Source organism: Myotis yumanensis, unplaced genomic scaffold (assembly GCF_028538775.1).
Source record: "Myotis yumanensis isolate MYYU_CA2020_CCGP unplaced genomic scaffold, mMyoYum1.0.hap1 SCAF_5, whole genome shotgun sequence".
Lineage (NCBI taxonomy): Eukaryota > Metazoa > Chordata > Mammalia > Chiroptera > Vespertilionidae > Myotis > Myotis yumanensis.
The window spans coordinates 107,624,684-107,643,754 of record NW_027223756.1 but is presented as its reverse complement, the minus strand read 5'-3'; the positions used below and the strand labels follow the sequence as shown (position 1 = coordinate 107,643,754).

Sequence of the window (19,071 nt, the reverse complement as noted above, 5' to 3'; positions counted from 1 at the left end):
ATTTATTATTTCAAGAAAAATGATTTTAAATATAATAATGCTATAAGCAATAAACATTAGTATTTTAAGAAAAATGATCTTAAATATAATAAGACATGCAATAAACATTAATATCTCAAGAAAAACGATTTTAAATATAATAATGTTACATGCAATAAACACCAATTATTCAAGAAAAATGATCTTAAATATAATAATATTAGCTGTCCGGTGCATGAAATTCATGCAAGCGGTTTGGCCCTCACAGCCCCAGCTTCGTCTGGAAGGTCATCCGGAAGGGCATCAGGAAGGTCATTTGGCCATCTGATCTGATTAGCATATTATGCTTTTATTATTATAGATTACATGTGATAAACATTAATATTTTTTAAAAAAAGGATTTTAAGTATAGTAATATTACCAAAACTGTACTAACATAGTATGATATCACAAAAATTGTAGGAAATATTAAAAATCTGCAAATAATAGGATTACTTCTATTAATTCTAAAATATTATTTTTTCCCTCTGGCTCTATTTTTGTTCATCAGTTTATGTTGTTCATTATATTCCACATATGAGTGAGACCATGTGATATTTATCTTTCTGCAACTGGCTTATTTCACTTAGCATAATGCTCTCCAGTTCCATCCATGCTGTTGCAAATGGTAAGAATTCCTTCTTTTTTACAGCAGTGTAGTATTCCATTGTGTAGATGTACCACAGTTTTCTAATTCATTCATCTACTGATGGGCACTTAGGCTGTTTCCAAATCTTAGCTATTGTAAATTGGGCTGCTATGAACATACGGGTGCATATATCCTTTCTGATTGGTGTCTCTGATTTCTTTGGATATATTCCTAGAAGTGTGATTATTGGGTCAAAGGGAAATTCCATTTTTAATTTTTTGAGGAAACTCCATACTGTTCTCCACAGTGGCTGCACCAGTCTGCGTTTCCACCAGCAGTGCAAGAGGGTTCCTTTTTCTCCACATCCTCGCCAGCACTTGTCGTTTGTTGATGTGTTGATGATAGCCATTCTGACAGGTGCGAGATGGTATGTCATTGTTGTTTTGATTTGCATCTCTCAGATGATTAGTGACTTTGAGCATGTTTTCATATGTCTCTTGGTCTTCTGTATGTCCTCTTTCGAAAAGTGTCTATTTAGGTCCTTTGCCCATTTTCTTTTTTTATTGGATTGTTTATTTTCCTTTTGTTAAGTTGTATGAGTTCCCTGTAAATGTTGGAGATTAAACCCTTATCGGAGATAACATTGGCAAATACGTTCTCCCATGCAGTGGGCTCTCTTGTTGTTTTGTTGATGGTTTCTTTTGCTGTGCAGAAGCTTTTTATTTTGATGTAGTTCCATTTGTTTATTTTCTCCTTAGTCTCCATTGCCCTAAGAGCTGTGTCAGTAAAGATATTGCTACGACATATGTCTGATATTTTGCTGCCTATGGATTCTTCTAAGATTTTTATGGTTTCCTGTCTTACGTTTAAGTCCTTTATCCATTTTGAGTTTATTTTTGTGTATGGTGTAAGTTGGCGGTCTAGTTTCATTTTTTTGCATGTATCTGTCCAATTTTCCCAAAACCATTTATTGAAGAGACTGTCTTGACTCCATTGTATGCTCTTGCCTCCTTTGTCAAATATTAATTGAGCATAATGGCTTGGGTCGACTTCTGGGTTCTCTGTTTGGTTCCATTGGTCTATATGTCTGTTCTTGTGCCAGTACCAGGCAGTTTTGACAACAGTGGCTTTGTAATATAGCTTGATACCTGGTATTGTGATCCCTCCAACATTTTTCTTCTTTCTCAGGATTGCTGCAGCTATTCGGGGTCTTTTTTAAATTCCAGATGAACTTATGGAGAGTTTGTTCTAGGTCTGTGAAATATTCCGATGGTATCTTAACACATTGTGGACCAGTAGTTTTATTGCTAGCTTTACCCAGTGGCCAGATAAGTTTATATTGAACGAGTACAAAAAACGTCTTACTTAAATGTTAAGGCACGCTTTAAAATTAAATACCCATTGAATTTTGAAGTTATTTATGACATGTTCTTACAAGCTAATATCTTTTTAAAGTATGATATTTTGTAAAACACTGTGTAATATGAAGCGAGAATTCTCTTGATCCGTCCACAGTGTGTTAATTGGGATTGCATTGAATCTACAGATTGCTTTGGGTATTATGTTGAGATACGCTCCCTCTATTCCAACTTTGCTGAGGGTTTTTATCAAAAATGCGTGTTGGATTTTGTTGAATGCTTTTTCTGCATTCTATTGATATGACCATGTGATTTTTGTCTTTCAATTTGTGTATGTGATGTGTCACATTTATTGATTTGCGAACATTGTACCAGCCTTGCATCCCTGGGATAAATCCCACTTGATCATGGTGTATGGTCTTTTTAATGGATTGCTGGATGCAATTTGCTAATATTTTGTTGAGGATTTTAGCATCTATGTTCATCAGGGATATTGGCCTGTAATTCTCTTTCTTTGTAGTGTCTTTATCTGGTTTTGGAATTAGAATAATGCTGGCTTCATAAAAGAGCTTGGAAGTGTTCCTTCCTTTTGGATTTTCTGAAATAGTTTGAGGAGGACAGGTGTTAGTTCTTCTTTGAATGTTTGGGAAAACTCCCCTGTGAAGCTGTCCAGCACTGGGCTTTTGTTTAGGGTGGGGGGGAGTTTTTTTTATTACTGCTTCTATTTCATCAGTGATTATTGGCCTACTTAGGTTTTTTTATTCTTCCTGATTCAGTTTTGGGAGATTGTATTTTTCTAGAAATTTGTCTATTTCATCTACATTATCCAGCTTGTTGGCATATAGTTGTTCATAGTATTTTCTTACAATCCTTTGTATTTCTGTGGTGTCTGTGGTTACTTCTCCATTTTCGTTTCTGATTTTATTTATTTGGGTCCCCCTCTTTGTTTCTTGAAGAGTCTGGCTAATGGTTTATCAATTTTATTTATCCTTTCAAAGAACCAGCTCTTGGTTTCATTGATTTTTTATATTGTTTTTTTAGTCTATGTTATTTATTTCTGCTCTAACCTTTATTATTTCCTTCCTTCTACTTACTCTGGGATTTTCTTGTTGTTCTCTTCCTAGTTCTTTAAGTTGTAGGGTTAAATAGTTTATTGCTGATTTTTCTTGTTTTTTGAGGTAGGCCTGTAGTGCTATGAACTTTCCTCTCAGGACTGCTTTTGCTGTGTCCCAGAGATTTTGCATTGTTGTGTGTTCATTTTCATTTGTTTCCAGGAAGTTTTTTATTTCTTTATTGATCTCATTGGTAACCCATTCATTCTTTAATAACATGCTATTTAGCCTCCATGTGTTTGAATGTTTTGGGGTGTTTTTACTGTAGTTGATTTCTAATTTCATTCCACTGTGATCTGAAAAGATGCTTGATATTATTTCAATCTTCTTGACCTTTTAGAGACTTGTTTCATGTCCTAACATGGAGTCTTTGTGAATGATCCATGTGCACTTGAGAAGAATGTGTAATCTGTTGTGTTGGGGTGAAATGTTCTATAAATGTCTATTAAATCCATCTGATCCAGTGTGTCCTTTAGAGTCACTGTTTTCTTGTTAAGTTTTTGTCTGGTAGATCTGTCCAATGAAGTCAGAGGAGTGTTAAAGTCCTCTACTATAACTGTATTGTTAAAGTTCTTTAGAAGTTTTTTTTATACATTTACTAGTAGGTGCTCCTATATTGGGTGCATATATGTTTACCAGGGTTATATCCTCTTGTTGGATCAATCCCTTTAGTATTATGTAGTGACTTTTGTTGTCTCTTGTGATGGCCTTCATTTTAAAGTCTATTTTGTCAGATATGAGTATTGCTACTCCAGCTTTCTTTTCTTTTCCATTTGCATGGAAAACGTTTTTCCATCCCTTCACCTTCATCCTGTGTTTTGAGATGGGTCTCGTGTAGACAACATATAGTTGGGTCATGTTTTTTTATCCATTCACCTACCCTACCCCTTTTGATGGAGCATTTAATCCATTTACATTGAGGGTTATTATTGAGAGGTACTTATTTATAGCCATTTTAATTCTGTGTGGCTAGGTTTCTCTCTCTGTTTCTTCTTCTCAGCAATCCCTTACTAAGGCTTACAGCAATCCCTTTAGCATTTCTTGTAATGCTGGCTTGGTGGTGATGAACTCGTTTAGCCTTTTTTTTTTTTTTTTTGTCTGGGAAGCTCTTTATTTGACCATCTATTTTGAATGATAGCCTTGCTGGATATAGTAATCTTGGTCTCAGATCCTTGCTTTCCATTACCTTGAGTACTTCATGCCATTCTCTTCTGGCCTGTAGAGTTTCTGATGAGAAATCAGTTGTCAGCCTTATGGAAACTCCTTTGTAGGTAAGCGTCGTTTTTTGTTTGTTTGTTTTTTTTTCTCCTGCTGCCTTTTAAGATTCTCTCTTTGTCTTTAATTTTTGGCATTTTTTTAAAAAAATATATTTTATTGATTTTTTACAGAGAGGAAGGGAGAGGGATAGAGAGTTAGAAACATCGATGAGAGAGAAACATCAATCAGCTGCCTCCTGCACACCCCCTACTGGGGATGTGCCCACAACCAAGGTACATGCCCTTGACTGGAATCAAACCCAGGACCCTTTGGTCCACAGGCCGACACTCTATCCACTGAGCCAAACCAGTCAGGGCTAATTTTTGGCATTTTAATTATGATGTGTCTGGGCATGAATCTGTTTGGGTTCTTCTTGTTGGGGTTCTCTGTGCCTCCTGAACTTGTATGACTTTTTCCTTTTCCAGGTTAGGGGAGTTTTCTGCCATTATTTCTTCAAACACCTTCTCTATTCCTTTCTTCCTTTCTGCCTCTTCTGGAACAGCTACTATTCTAATATTGTTATGTTGCACATTGTCCCACAGCTCCCTTAAGCTGTCCTCCTGTTTTTTTACTTGTTTTTTCTTTTTGGTTCTCTGATTGAGTGATATTTTCAACTCTGTCTTCTAATTCATTGATTCAATTCTCAGCTTCCCCTAATCTGCTGTGTATTCCTTCCAATGTGTTCTTTATTTGTGTTACGTCATTCTTTAACTCAGACTGTTCTTTTTTCATAGCTACTATATCTTTCTTCATACTGTTGAGCATTTTTTGCCATCATTACTCTGAACTCTGTTTCAGATAAATTTCTTATCTCTGTTTCATTTATCTCTTCTTTTGGAGAATTCTCTAGTTCTTTCATTTGGGGGTTGTTTCTTTGTTTCCTCATTTTGGTTGTCTGTTTGTGACTATGTTTTAGGTAGATCCTCTACACCTCTCAATCTCTATCGCAGGACAGTATTAAAGGCTCTTTCTGACAAATTGGATCAGGCAAAGACTCAAAGCCTCCAGAGACCATTTCTGTCTACAGACTAATAGGATTCCAACTTGAATTGCCCCCAGCAATTCATCCTCAGGTACAGAGTTTTTTTCAACAGGGTGGGGCAGTTGCTTCTGCCTGGAGGCTAATTGTTACTTTTAATCTCTTAGGTGGCCTCAGGGCAAGGTGTTTTCCAAAGGTGTGTCAACTGTCTTCCCCCCAGACAAGGCAGATGTCTGCGTGGGAAAGATGTTCTCTGCTGGGTGAGGGAATGACTCAGCCCAGGAAACTTGGGGCGTCTGCCTTCTGATCTCTATCCCCCTAGTCCCCAGTCCTGGCTTCTGGTCTCACCACTCCAGTCCGCTTCACCCTCCCTCTGCCGAAGCACAAGGTGGGTGGCTCCACAGGGGATTTTTGTGCATTGGTCCTTCAAGAGGGTGCCCGAACTTGCAGCTGCCACTCCCTGGCAGACAGCACCCTGCTGCTTTTCACAGCCAGATGTTATGTGGTACCCTCCTCAGAGTTGGTGCTCTCTGCTGAGGAGCCCAGGTTAAGGATTAGATCCCAGAGCTCTCAGTGGCACAACTGAGATATCTCTCCGGGACTTCAGTTGCCATCTGCGGGTGCCTGGCCAGCCCTTTCATGCCTCCGTCCCTCCTACCAGTCTCCATGTGGTCTCGACCTTCGGTCCTTGGGTATCAGGGTTCTCTCTGTGAGTTCTCAGTTGATTATTCAGGAAGCCTTTCCATATTTCAGTTATAATTCCAGCTTGTTCCTGGGAGCATGTCCGTGCAGCATCCACCTACTCTGCCGCCATTTTTAATCTCCGTGGGTTCAATTCTGATCAAGGCCACCTACCTCAGTTGCAGGCTCAATCCCTGCCCCACTCTTCCCTCCCTCCCTCCCTTCCAGTCTCTCTGAAAAGCAATGGGAAAATCTCCTCAGATGAGGATCAGCAACAACAACAAAAAAGCAAAGAATCAAGAGGATACGAAAACAAGCCACAGACTAGGACAAAATATTATGAGAGAGACAGAGAGAGAGACAGAGAGAGAGAGAGAGAGAGAGAGAGATAAAGCACTGTTACCCAAATTATTCAAAGAACTCTTAAAACCCAGTAAGTAAACCAACAAGCAAATTTAAACCACTAGGTCTAAGACTTTAACAAACACCTCACCAAGGAAGATCTACAGGTGGCAAATCAGCATATGTCATCAGGGAAATGCAAATTAAAACAACAACGAGGTACCAATGTTTGCCTATTAGTATAGACAAAATCCAGAACATGGACAACACCAAGTGCTGGAGAGGCTGCCGACCACAACTGTGATCCTTGGTGTTTTCCTAAAGAAGCTGAAAATCTTTCCACACAAAAACCTGCACACGGATGTTTATAACAGCTTTATTCATAATTACCAAACTTGGAAGCAAGCAAGCTGTCCTTCAGTAGGTGATAGGTAAAGAAACTGTAGATATGCAGACAATGGAGCATTATCGGTGCTGAAAAGAAAGGAGCTAGAGCAACCCATGAAAGGACGCGGAGGGCCCTTAAATGCACATCACTCAGTGGAAGAAGCCCAACGGAAAAGGCTACGTCCTGTACGATTCCAACTACGACATTCTGGAAAAGGCAAAACCGTAGAGGTTATTCTTTTAAATCAGTGTTATGGCCCTAGCCGATTTGGCTCAGTGCATAGAGCATTGGCCTGTGGACCAAAGGGTCCCAGGTTCCATTCTGGTCAAGGGCATGTACAGTGGGGCCTTGACTTACGAGTTTGATTCGTTCCGTGACGGAGCTCGTAACTCAAATGACTCGTATGTCAAATCAAAAAGTGGACGAGTGAGACAGGTGATGCTGGGCTGATGTTGTGGCGTTCACTGTGACGTTCGCTGCGCCAACTAGCGGTGGGGTGTCTGAAGCTGGCTCGTAACCCGAATTTTAGCTCGCAACTCAGAGCAAAAAATCGGCCGAGAGACGGCTCGTATCTCGAAAAACTCGTTAGTCGGGACACTCGGGAGCCAAGGCCCCACTATACTTTGGTTGCAGCTCTTCCCTGGCCTGGCCCTGGTCGGGACACGTGCAGGAGGCCACCAATTGATATGTTTCTCTCACATCTATGTATGTCTCTGTCTTCCCCTCTCTCTTCCATTGTCTCTAAAATGAAAATAAATAAAATGTGTTATGGGCTGAACTGTGCCCCGCCCCCTTACAAACTCATATGTTGATGTCCTAAGCCCCAGAACCTCAGAAAGTGACTCTATTTGGAAATGGGCACTTGAAAAGGGTAATTAAGTTAAAAATGAGGTCATAAGGGTGGCCCCTAACCGCATAGGACAGGTGTCCTTATAAGGAAATGAGATTAGGACAGAGACACAGAGGGAAGGGCCTCTGAGGACAGGGAGTGGCCCTCGACGAGTGAAGGAGAGAGGCCTCAGCAGAAACCAACCCTACTACCCTCTGGATCCAGGATCCCAGCCTCCAGAACTGTTAGGAAATGATTCTGTCCTTTAAGCCAGCCAGCCTGCGACACCTGTATGGCAGCCCCAGCGACCGGTCCAGCGCGCAGGAGGAGACCCCGTGACTGCAGGCTTCCTGCAGCGCTGCTCCCCGGAACCGTGTAGACCAGCGTGTCCACGTGTTAACATAGTTATGAAGAACCTGTAGACTCCCTGAATCCGCTCAGCAGATGTGCATGAAGCTTGTCCAGCACATCACATCACCAGATGCTGAGCTAATGTCAAAGGCAAAAAGAGGAGCCCCAACTAGCTCCAAGGAAAGGAGGTCCCACACCCTCCTCAGGAGTTCACAGTCTGAAGAGGAGCCAGACACACAGTCAATTCAATGCAGTGCGACCAGCGGTGAGACTGTGGGACCACAGAGCCAATACAGTGAGGACCAGGGGCCGTGTGAGCCCCACTGGGACATCCAGGGGTGTCCGCTGAGAGGCACGTGGCACCTGGGCCTTAGGGAAAGTAGAACCGTGCAGGTGGAGGGGGGGGAAGAAAGAGTCAGTTCAGTGACAGGAGGCAGGGGCTTGGGGAAGCGTGAGAATGCCAGGCAATGAGTGAAAAGTGCGGTGACCAAGTTAGGATGTGGAATTGGGGGAGGATGGGAGGGGAGGTGGAAGATGAGGTCAGACCGGGAAGGCTGGGCGGCTAAATGTCAACCTGAGAAGAGATATTGGAGGGGGGTGGGTGCAGGGGGCTGTGGACTGCGGCTCTGCACGCTCACTTCCATCTGTGCCCCTGGGGAAAGTGCTTCGGCTGTACAGCACCAGATCGCATGGTTTTCTTCTCTATCGGGCGCGTACATATCATCGCTTCCTGAAGACACAGACTCATTACCATCTGAACACAACACACAGTGTGTTATTGACTTGAATTAAGTTCCAAAGAGCTACATTTCCTTATGTGTGTTTTGTTAACTTTGGAAAGAACCGCTCCTCAAAGAAATACGGTAAAATTGGACACAGTAAGAAATGAATTATCTTTTTATCTCATCGCAGCGCCTCTGGTATTTCTGTGATTCTTCCAAGTTGGACTTGCTGGACGGCTGCGTACTGGAGGCAGCAGGAACCGTGGAGGATACTGGCCTGCCTCTAGTCTGAGTCTCCCCACCAGCTGCCGCCTTGTTTGTTTCCTCAGTCTCCCTGGGCCTCCGTTTCCTTATTTCTAAAGTGGGGATAAGTTCCTTGATCCTTAAGACGCCTTCGGACTAAAATTCCACGAGTCTTTTCTCCTAGAAGAAATACTGCTCTTGTATTTTAAAATGCTTTTTTTTTTTTGTTTTTGGTTTGGTTTTAAAAAGGAGACTTTAAATTTTGCTGGAAGATATTCCTTGGAAAGTATAGATATCCTGTCAGATGCTCTGAGATTCATTCTAAAAACCCCACAACCCCAAGCATCATGCGCATTCAAAGCATCGCCATCCCGGGGCCCAGAGGCCCTGGGACGTGCACTTGAACCCCGCGGGTTCCGTTAAGCCTCGGTGAGGAACCAGGAAAAGTGACGCTCCGCAGTCGAGGGGTGAACAGGGCTGCAGGTCAATGAGCCAGTCGCGGCCGATTTCTCTTCTCCTTCCTTCAGGGAACTTGCGTCTGCAGGGGAGGCGGCGGGGCCTCTGGCAGGGACGGCGGAGGGGAGGGGGCAGTTCTCTGACCTCCTGCCTCCCCACCTGCTGGCCCGACTCCGCTCCAGCGCCAGTCGGAGGAGCCGGTCCCCGCCCCCTCCAGCGCCCTGGCCCCGAGCGGCGCTCCATCCCGGCGAGCGATGCTGTCGGAGCAGGCGCGGGCGGCGGAGCAGGCAGCCGGCGCGCCCCGCTCGGCCCCGGGCTGAGTCCTCGCCGCCGCCGCCGCCGCAGCTGCCGCGGGTGGATGGTGGGCGGCGGCGCCGCGGTCTCCTCCTCGCTCCCCGTCCGGGGCTGCGCGGGGCGCGGGAGGCGGGCCGGGGGCGCGGCGGGGAGACGGCGCGGCGGAGGCGGAGGCCGGCGGCTGGCGTCCCCGCGCTCGCACCGCGGCCGGCGCGATGTCCACCAAGGTCAGGAAGTGCAAGGAGCCGGCGAGGGTGACCTTCCCGGCGCCCGAGGAGGAGGAGGAGGAGGAGGAGGAGGGCGAGGACGCGGGCGCCGAGCCGCAGCGCCGCCGGCGGGGCTGGAGGGGCGTCAACGGGGGCCTGGAGCTGCGCTCGGAGACCTGGTCGCGGGAACCGCACGGCCACCGCCCGCCGCCCTGGTCGCCGGAGCCCGATCTGTAAGTACCGGCCGCGGCGGCCCGGAGGGAGGCGCCCCGCCATCCCGCGACGGGCCCGGGACCTCAGGCCCCAGCCGGTTTGATTCGGGGACCCGTCCCGGGGGGACTTCCGGGGCGCGGACGGCGTGGCGGGGCCCTGTCCCGGCGGAAGCGCGCGGACCTGCCCCGCGAGCCAGCACCGCGGACGCCGGGCGCGCTCTCAGCCCGTGGACGCGTCCTCGCCGGCAGCCGGGGGCGCGCGTGGCGCCGCGGACGGGACCCCGGGACGATGCCGGGGGCCCCGCTCCTCTCGGGGTGGGGGTCGAGGAAGGCCATGGGCGCACTGGCCCGGGCGCGCGCGCCTCCGACTCGCCCGCGTCCCAGCGTGAGCCACCGGGGAACGCGGGTCGCCTCGGAGGCTCGGGCCGTCGGGGCGAAGGGAGGGGACCGTGTGCGACAGAGTGTGGTGGGCGGTGTGCCCGGCCGCGCGTTTCCCGACGGCCCGCTCCCCGGGAGCCTGCACCGGGCCCTGCGGGTCCCCGGGGGGCGGGGGGGCCGGCCGGGGGCCTGGAAGGCGGGGTCGGCGCGCTCAGTGTGGAAGGAGCACCTTCGCTTCGTGCCCGGGTCTGGAGACGCGGAGCGGATGGACAAGAGGGCGGCTCCTCTCCCAGGGCGCAGGCTCCCTCGCGCTGCTGTCACGTACCCCGGGTTTTACTGTCTTTTTTAGGAAGAACCTCAGATCGAGGTGGGAAGCGAGGGTCGGAGGGCCGCGGTCCGGCCCGCCCCGGGGCCCGGGCAGGTGGCTCTGCAGCGCCCCCTACTGTCGGGGGCGGCCGGCTGCCCCGTCTCGGCCGCTGGGGCCACCGGGACCCACCAGCCACCCCAGAAACAGACACCAGAGGCCGGAGAAGGCGGCCCGGGGAGGCTCTGCTTCTAAATGGGCGTCGTACTCCGCGGGGTTCGGCTGTTGCTGACGATCAGCCTGCGGGACGGGGCCCAGGAAACAGAGGGAAGTCATGGGATCCGCTGGGATCCGATCGCCCCCGCTCGCCTCCCTGGGGTTTTAAACGTTTTTTTCCTTTTGTCCATTTGGGTTTTAGAACCCCGCTCCATTTCTTGATTCTTTAAAACTAAATTGGACGCCAGAGCACTCAGCGGAGAAGCGGGCGGAGCGGGGATCCTGCCTTTCCGAGGTGGGGGTCCATTGCCCAAGCGCGCGCGGGGCCAGCGCCGCCGCAGCCTGCGGTCCAGCTGCTGATGGAACAGCTTCTGTCTGTGGGGCGTTCACATAACTCAGCAAGTGTTGTCGCCCGCTTGTTCCTCGGGTGGGTGAGAAGACGGGGTCATTTTGGGGAGAGAGACATGAAGAAACATTTCTTCTGGCGGCAGGGCAGCCAGCTCTCCGTTGCCAATGATAAATGATTTGGTCCTAGGTTAGCAAATAATTAAGATAAAGGAAGATTCCATTTGAATCGCTGGTTGGAGCAAGAGTTCTGTCAAAGGTTTTTTAAAAAAAGTCTTGGCTGTTTGGCCTGTGGCTGAGGCCTGTGGCTGGGGAACATCAGAGACTAGCTTGGTGTCTGTCTCTTGGTATCCAGCAGAGATGAGCTCTGTGTGCCATCTGAGTAGAACATGCCCAGTTTCAGAGCAGGGGAACAAACAGCCCTACCCTAGGATGGGATCGGAGCAGGATGGCCCCAGGTCGCCTGCAGAAGGCAGAATAGAAGGGATGCTGAGGGTGGAGCCACTTCCACCAAGAAGACTCCTCAGGGCAGTCCTGGGGTTCATTCCACGGCTCCATGCCCCAGGAGTCTATTTGGAATTTTATATATATATTAGATGCCTGGTGCACAAAATTTGTGCAGGGGGGCGGGGGTGGTTTTCACTCAGCCCAGCCTGCACCCTCTCCAATCTGGGACCCCTCGGGGGACGTCCGACTGCTGGCAGTCGGACATCCCTCTCACAATCTGGGACCGCTGGCTCCTAACCACTCTTCTGCCTGCCTGATCACCCCTAACTGCCTCTGCCTGCCTACCTAATCGCCCTATAACTGCCCTCCTCTGCCGGCCTGATCTCCCCCTAACTGCCCTCCCCTGCTGGCCTGATCGCCCCTAACCGCCTCTGCCTGGGCCCCTGCCACCGTGGCTTTGTCTGGAAGGATGCCCAGAAGACATCTGGTCTAATTAGCATATTAACTTTTGATTAGTATAGATTGATTTCAGAGAGGAAGGGAGAGGGGGAGTGAGAGACAGAAACATCAATGAGAAGAGAGAATCATTGATCGGTTGTCCCCTGTATGACCCCCACTGGGAATCAAGCCCACAACCCAGGCATATGCCCTGACTGGGAATCGAACTGCTGCTTCCTGGTTCATAGGTCATAGGTCAATGCTCAACCACTGAGCCATGGCCGGCTGGGCTGTTTGGAAATTTTAAACACATTTCTTAGGAGGAAGAATGACATCTGTTATATCACTAACAAGACTTTTAAAAAAACCTTTGATAGAACTCTTGCTTCAACCAGTGATTCAAATGGAATCTTCCTTTACTTTAATTATTTGCCAACCTAGGACCAAGTCATATGTCATTGGCAAGATGACCTCATCCCCGAAACCTATTTGGTTGTAATATATCTGATCAACTCCAAAAAGGCATTTGACGACATTCTCATGAATTTCAATTCAAAGATATTTCTTAAGCATTCACATGTGCAAAGTGCAGGCTGAGTACAGCAAGCCACAAAGATGAGTCTGACAACGTGTCTGCACTCAAGAAAGAAATTTAAAGTCTCATGAGGGTGAGGTGAGAATGAAGCAATTATGCTACAAGTTAGAGTAGAATAAGCAGCATAAACACACACACACACACACACACACAGGCCGAGGATAGAGCTATGTAGGGTCAAGTGCAAAGGGGAGACGGACAACTTAAGGTTGTGGAGAAATTGAGGAAACCTTTGTGGGCCTTAAAAGATGTGCCTGGCCAGTGTTGCCCAGTGGTTGAGCCTCACACATAAACCAGGAGGCCACGGTGAGATTCCTGGTCAGGGCACATGCCCCAGTTTCAGCTCAACCCCCCGTAGGGAGCGTGCAGGAGGCAGCCAACCAATGATTCTCTCTCACCATTGATGTTTCCATCCCTCTCTCCCTCTCCCTTCCTCTCTCTGAAATCAATAAAAACATATTTTAGAAAAAAAATGCATAGGCTATGAGGCAGAGACAGAACGGGTAATTAATTCAAGCCTTCTCTCCCCCGCCCCCCACCCCTCTCCCCAAATGCCAGGCCTGTCTAGGGGATATTAGTGGAGTTTGGTTGGAACATAGATATGTGTAGGAAAGCAGTGAGATGGAGCGGGATGTGTTGGTTTGGGGCATTAATGTGGAGGATCCGTATGCCAGGAAGAAGCAATAGGAAGTCATTGATTGTTTCAAAGCAGCAGCAATTTGATCAAAGGCACTCTGAGAGCAGGATGGATTGAAGTGGCAATTGGCAGACTGTGAATAAGTAAATTAGGGGCTGTTGTGGCTAGCCAGGCTGAGGTCAGGATCTGTAACTGTGTGGTACTGATGGCATGGAAGGAGGAGAGATTAGAAGAGAGAATACAGATGGAATCCTTGGGAAATGGCAGCTAACTGCTTTCTCCATGGTTTATAGAGAAAGCAGGGTCAGGGAGGACTTGGTGATTTGAACCTAGATAACTAAGAGATGATTGATGTCATTGTTGAAAAGGACAGAGAGGAGGGTTTGTCAAACAGAAAGACGGAAAGGCAAGTTTAAAGCTCAGGGAATCTGAGAGTCTCCTGACTATCTGATGGGAATGGTTGCAGAGTGTGTGGCATCACCGAAGAAGAAATGTGATGGGAAAAACAAAGGCGCCCAGGCTCTCTTATCTAAGGGAACATATTTTTGTGAGAGGAGAGAGGAGAGAGGAGACAGAGAGAGAGAGAGAGAGAGAGAGAGAAGCAAGGACACAGAAAACGAGGAAGGGGCTGGTGGTACCAAGGCCAGGCTGCCTAGAGAGGGGAGTTTCAAGAAGAGGGAAGAACTGACCCACAGTTGTCAAATACGCAATAAACCCAGAGAGGAACGTCGGAGTCGCTTTGTAAGAAGGCTCGGCCCCTGTGGTAACACCGGGCACGGGACCTCAGGTCTCTGCAGCGTCATCTTCACAGAGAAGGGCGTCTAGGAAAGAGAATTCCATTCCGGTTTTCCCTGGAGGAGGTGCTTTCCTAGTAAAAGCAATAATTGTGTTTACATAATACTTCGGGCTGTCACCTGTACTCACTAGCTTGAATCGCACCTCCTCAACGCAGGTTTTATCATTTGGAAAGGAGGACATTGGTACACAGAGAAGCAGCGTCATTTTCTGGGCGTTACTCAGCAGACTAACAGCTTCCGTATTCGATACAGAATCATTAACCGGAGTCGTCCTGCTGGCCATGGGAGCTCTGGGCTCCCCTGTCCTACAGCTTTGCCTCCTTCGACCAACATCTCCTTGCGTTTCCCACACCCGAGCCACCTATCTGCTCTCTGTTCCCAGGTACCTGATGTTTTCAGATCCCACACATAAGCGAGATCACACGCTGTTTTCCTTCCTGCGTCTGGCTTATCTCACTTTGCACAACATCTTCCAGGTTTATTGTGTTGTCACAAATGGCAGGGTCTCCTGTGTTGAGCTGAATAATATTCCAGTGTGATTTAGATACATATGTCAATTTCTCTGTCCACTCATTTGCCAATGAACACTTACGTTGTTTTCACATCTTGGATCTTGGCTATTTGCTAAGAGAGTAGACTTCAGATGCTCTCATCAAAAAGAAAAAAGAAGCCGAAACCGGTTTGGCTCAGTGGATAGAGCGTCGGCCTGCGGACTGAAGGGTCCCAGGTTCGATTCCGGTCAAGGGCATGTACCTGGGTTGCGGGCACACCCCCAGTGGGAGATGTGCAGGAGGCAGCTGATCAATGTTTCTCTCTCATCACTGTTTCTAACTCTCTATCTCTCTCCCTTCCTCTCTGTAAAAAAATCAATAAAATATATTTTTTAAAAAAAAGAAAAAAAAAGAAAAAAGAGGAGTTTTATGAGGAGGTGGATACGTTAATAACCTTTTTCACTATGTATATCGAATCATCATATTTTACACCTGACATTCAATTTTTTATTTAAAAAAATTATTAAAAAATAAAGTCACAGACTGATTAGCAGGTTAAAATGATAGGCTCAGTTCTGTGTGATGGGAGCTGAAGAGGAGGGCCCTAGGCCTTGTCACCCAGAGGACCTAGTTGGAGGTAATTTCTGTGGCACTGGCTTCATCTAATGCCCGGTCCAGGCTTAGCTCGGCGGCGGGGTGCGCGGCGGGGTGCGCGGATTGGGCATCAGATTGGAAGTGGCATCGTCCTCCCGCCCCGGGACAGAGCTCAGATTCTCTAAGGCCTGTTAAGTCTCCAGGGGCAGGGTTTGGACGTTGAGGACTGAGGTCACCCTGGTGTTACTGACGAGGAGGCGGGTTTCTCCACAGTTAGGGTTTCGTTTTGAAGACCAGCACAGCTTTAGACTTGAGACCTTCAATCATCTGAACCTTTTCATTGTAATATTAGTTTATCCCTCAGAGGAGTAATTTCTCTATGTACAATATAGAGCTGTTATTTCTGCTGGTTGTTTGAAGTTATTCTATATACTATCGAAGTAATACATGGATATCGTTTTGTAAGTTAGCTGGTGCTAAGAAGGCTTAAAGAACAATAGCACGCCCCCCCCCGTACCCCCCTTCACCCCCCGTAGTTCCCTGGTTCCCTTCCTTTCTCTTCCTGCCCACTTTCAGCTCCTTCAACTACTACCCTCTGGCTAGTCATACACTTTAGACCAGGGGTCCTCAAACTTTTTAAACAGGGGGCCAGTTCACTGTCCCTCAGACCATTGGAGGGCCGGACTATAGTTTAAAAAAAAAACTATGAACAAATTCCTATGCACACAGCAGCGGCAAAAACACCCGACGGGCAGGATAAATGTTTTCGGCGGGCCGCATGTGGCCCGCGGGCCGTAGTTTGAGGACCCCTGCTTTAGACTCTGTGGGTTGTGACCCCTGAAAATACATCCTGCATATCAGATATTTACATTATGATTCATAACAGTAGCAAAATTACAGTGATGAAGTAGCAACGAAAATAATTTTATGCTTGGGGGTCACCACAGCAGGAGGAGCTGTATTAAAGGGTCGCGGCATTAGGAAGGTTGAGAACCACTGCTTTGGGGATTAGCAGTAGTCTCGGGGGAGTTTTCACTCACTCATACATCTCATTCTCCCTCCATCCTCTACTACACCTCTTAACACAATTTCTGGTTAATATCCTAAAGCCTTCATTATGACGACCATGTCACTATTGTTCACTGCTGAGTCAGGTGGCATAGTAAGATTGCATTTCTTTTTTAATTACTTGTTTTTCTTGAGTAAATATGGTCTCATCTGTTCTCGCTTCTTTAGCTAAATCTTCTGCAGCCTCTGTACAGTTTCTTGGAGACATCCCTTCTAAAACCCTCCGACTTCCTATGAATGTGGTTTTCAATTATTATTTTTTTCTTCAGGAAGCTTTTAGGAAAAATGAAAAGAATTGTTTCTTCATTAGTGCTATTCTGAAATTTCAGGATGATCTGTCTTGGTGTCAGTCTTTGTTCTTTTTTATTTTTATTGTTGACACTGTTACAGATGTCCCCCATTTCTCCCCCTCCCTGTTTGTTCCCCTCCACCCAGCCACTGCCACCCCCGCCCAGGCATTCACCACACTATTGTCTGTGTCCATGTTCTTTGGCTGATCTCTTCCAGTCCTCCCCACCCGCCTTCCCTCTGAAATGGTTCCATATATCCATGCCTCTAGTCCTATTTTGTCCATCGATTTATTTTGTGCATTAGATTCCACATATAAATGAGATCACTCTTTGTTCATTACGAGAGCCGGACACTTGATGAGCCTTTTCAATATCTGAAGATTATGATCTACAGTCTGGGAAGTTTTCATGTATTATTTCTTTTATTATTTCCTACCCACTATGTTCAGTCTATCTTTCTGGAATTCCTATTATTTGGATGTTGGACTTTCTGGACTGATCCCTGGTTTTTCTCTCTCCTCTCCCGTTTTCCAACACTTGTCTTTTCTCTTCTTCTTCCTGAAATGTTCCCTTCAGAGACAAAGAGAAGGCAGGGGAGGGGCGGGGTAAGAGATCAACCAAAGGACTTGTATACATGCATATTAGCATAACCAATGGACAGGGACACTGGGGTGGTGGGGCCTTGTCCTGGGGGGTGGGAGTGGTGGTGGGGGTCAATTGGGGGGAAAAGGAGACATATATAATACTTTAAACAATAAAAAAAGGAAAAAAATGTTCCCTTGACTCTGTCCCCCAACTCTCTCATGATTTTTTCCCATTTTAACTATTATATAGTGTTGTTGTTGTTTTTTATCTCTAAGAGCTCTTCCTCGTTTTATGAGTATTCCGTGTTGTAGCATTTTGTCTTATTTCAGAAATGCAGTATTTAAAAAAATAAACCTGCTGCTATTACTCTGGAACTGGGCAGGGATCCCCCTGTTCTTGGTTCCTGCCCTTCCCTGGGCCTGGTATCCCCACATCTAGAGCATCTCTGTTCCTATTTCTCCAGATATTTTATATCCTGTTTCCTGCAGGGGTGAGATTTTCACTTGATCATGTCAGTTGGGGGTTGGAGATCTGGGGGAAGGGTTTCTAACTACTCCTTATACAGGTTTTCAGCCAATTCCCTCATTTTTGGCTCCTGCCCCATCTCTACTTTCTGGAATTTCTTTGGCCTCCAATTTCTGGGCCTTTTCTGGTAACCGAGCAGGTGGATGAGCTTCTTATTACCGGCACCGTGGCTGGACCGCCCTCCCCTCTGCTAAGTCCTCACAGGCCTGTCAACTCCTCTCTTCTGTCCTCACGTACTGTGGGCGGGTCCCAAATGCCCTTTGGTTTCAGAAAGATGAAATCTGTGTTTCTGCTCTTTGCTTTCCTTGTTGTTTAGGGGGTAATTTTGGAGAGGAGATGGGGCAGGAAAGGCCTTTATTCCATTGTCTTGAAACCAGACACCCTGTGATTGGGTTTTAGGCCTTCACTTAGGCCCTGGTGAAGAGAGTATTATTAACTGAACCAAGATCACAGAAGGAAGAAAATTCTGAATCATGAGAGATCTTATTAGGCAAATGGAGTAGATAGTAACCTGAACAGTGTGATAGGAGGGCCATCTGCAGTCCCCATAGATGGTGACCTGAACAGTGTGATAGGAAGGCCATCTGAAGACCCCCATGTAAAGCCACCAAGTCCCACACTCAGATGACTGCCCCTTAGGAGCATGCTCTAGTGACAATGAAGGGCCGTTGGGCAGTCTCCTTCTCCACATGCCCTTGGCACCACAGGCAGAGGACCAGAGTAGGGGCCTGGGCAGGGTGGACACGCAGGAGTCTGGCCCGGGTAGAAGGTCTGGAGCTGTGAACTGTGGGGTGGCTAGCTTCACACTTGTGCATAAGGGCCTCAGCAGTGGCTTTAGGAGAATAATTAGGATTTCATAGCATTTTGTCCTTAATTCAGCATCTAGGTCGGATATTTGTCTATAATTATCTAGTTCCAAAAAAATGCCCCTTTTCCCTTTGCACTGTTCAAATAATAGGTGATGATATGGGTTTGGTCCTCGCTCTTTTTAAACAAAGAGATTTCAGTGTCCACAAGTGTGAGACCCACTAAGGCAGGGGTCGGCAAACTGGCCCCTTGAGTGTGGCTCTTCCACAAAATACCACGCGCGGGCGCGCACGTACAGTGCGATTGAAACTTCGTGGCCCATGCCATGGGGCCAAAGAGCCGCATGTGGCTCGCGAGCCGCGGTTTGCCGACCACTGCGCTAAGGAGAGAGCATGACAGTGGTAAGATTCTTTTGCATTTGTAAATACATTTTGTCAAGTAGGACTGATGTGTCTGGATTCTCTGTTAAAAAGTAGATCACAGGGTGATGAGAGGTGAGCAAGCATCTTCAGACCTC

The 19,071-nt window shown here is 47.2% G+C and overlaps 1 protein-coding gene across 6 annotated transcripts in view; it reads left to right on the top strand.

The window, feature by feature from the left end:
- The first annotated feature begins 9,827 nt into the window (after positions 1-9,827).
- TRPC3 (transient receptor potential cation channel subfamily C member 3) overlaps positions 9,828-19,071 on the top strand; it is an 82,037-nt gene continuing 72,793 nt past the window's right edge. For all 6 annotated transcript variants that reach the window (XM_070416916.1, XM_070416915.1, XM_070416914.1 and 3 more), the window contains exon 1: positions 9,828-10,058. In XM_070416916.1, the coding sequence (XP_070273017.1) occupies positions 9,835-10,058 (224 nt within the window). In that variant the 5' untranslated portion in view covers positions 9,828-9,834. The remainder of the gene's footprint in view (positions 10,059-19,071) is intronic.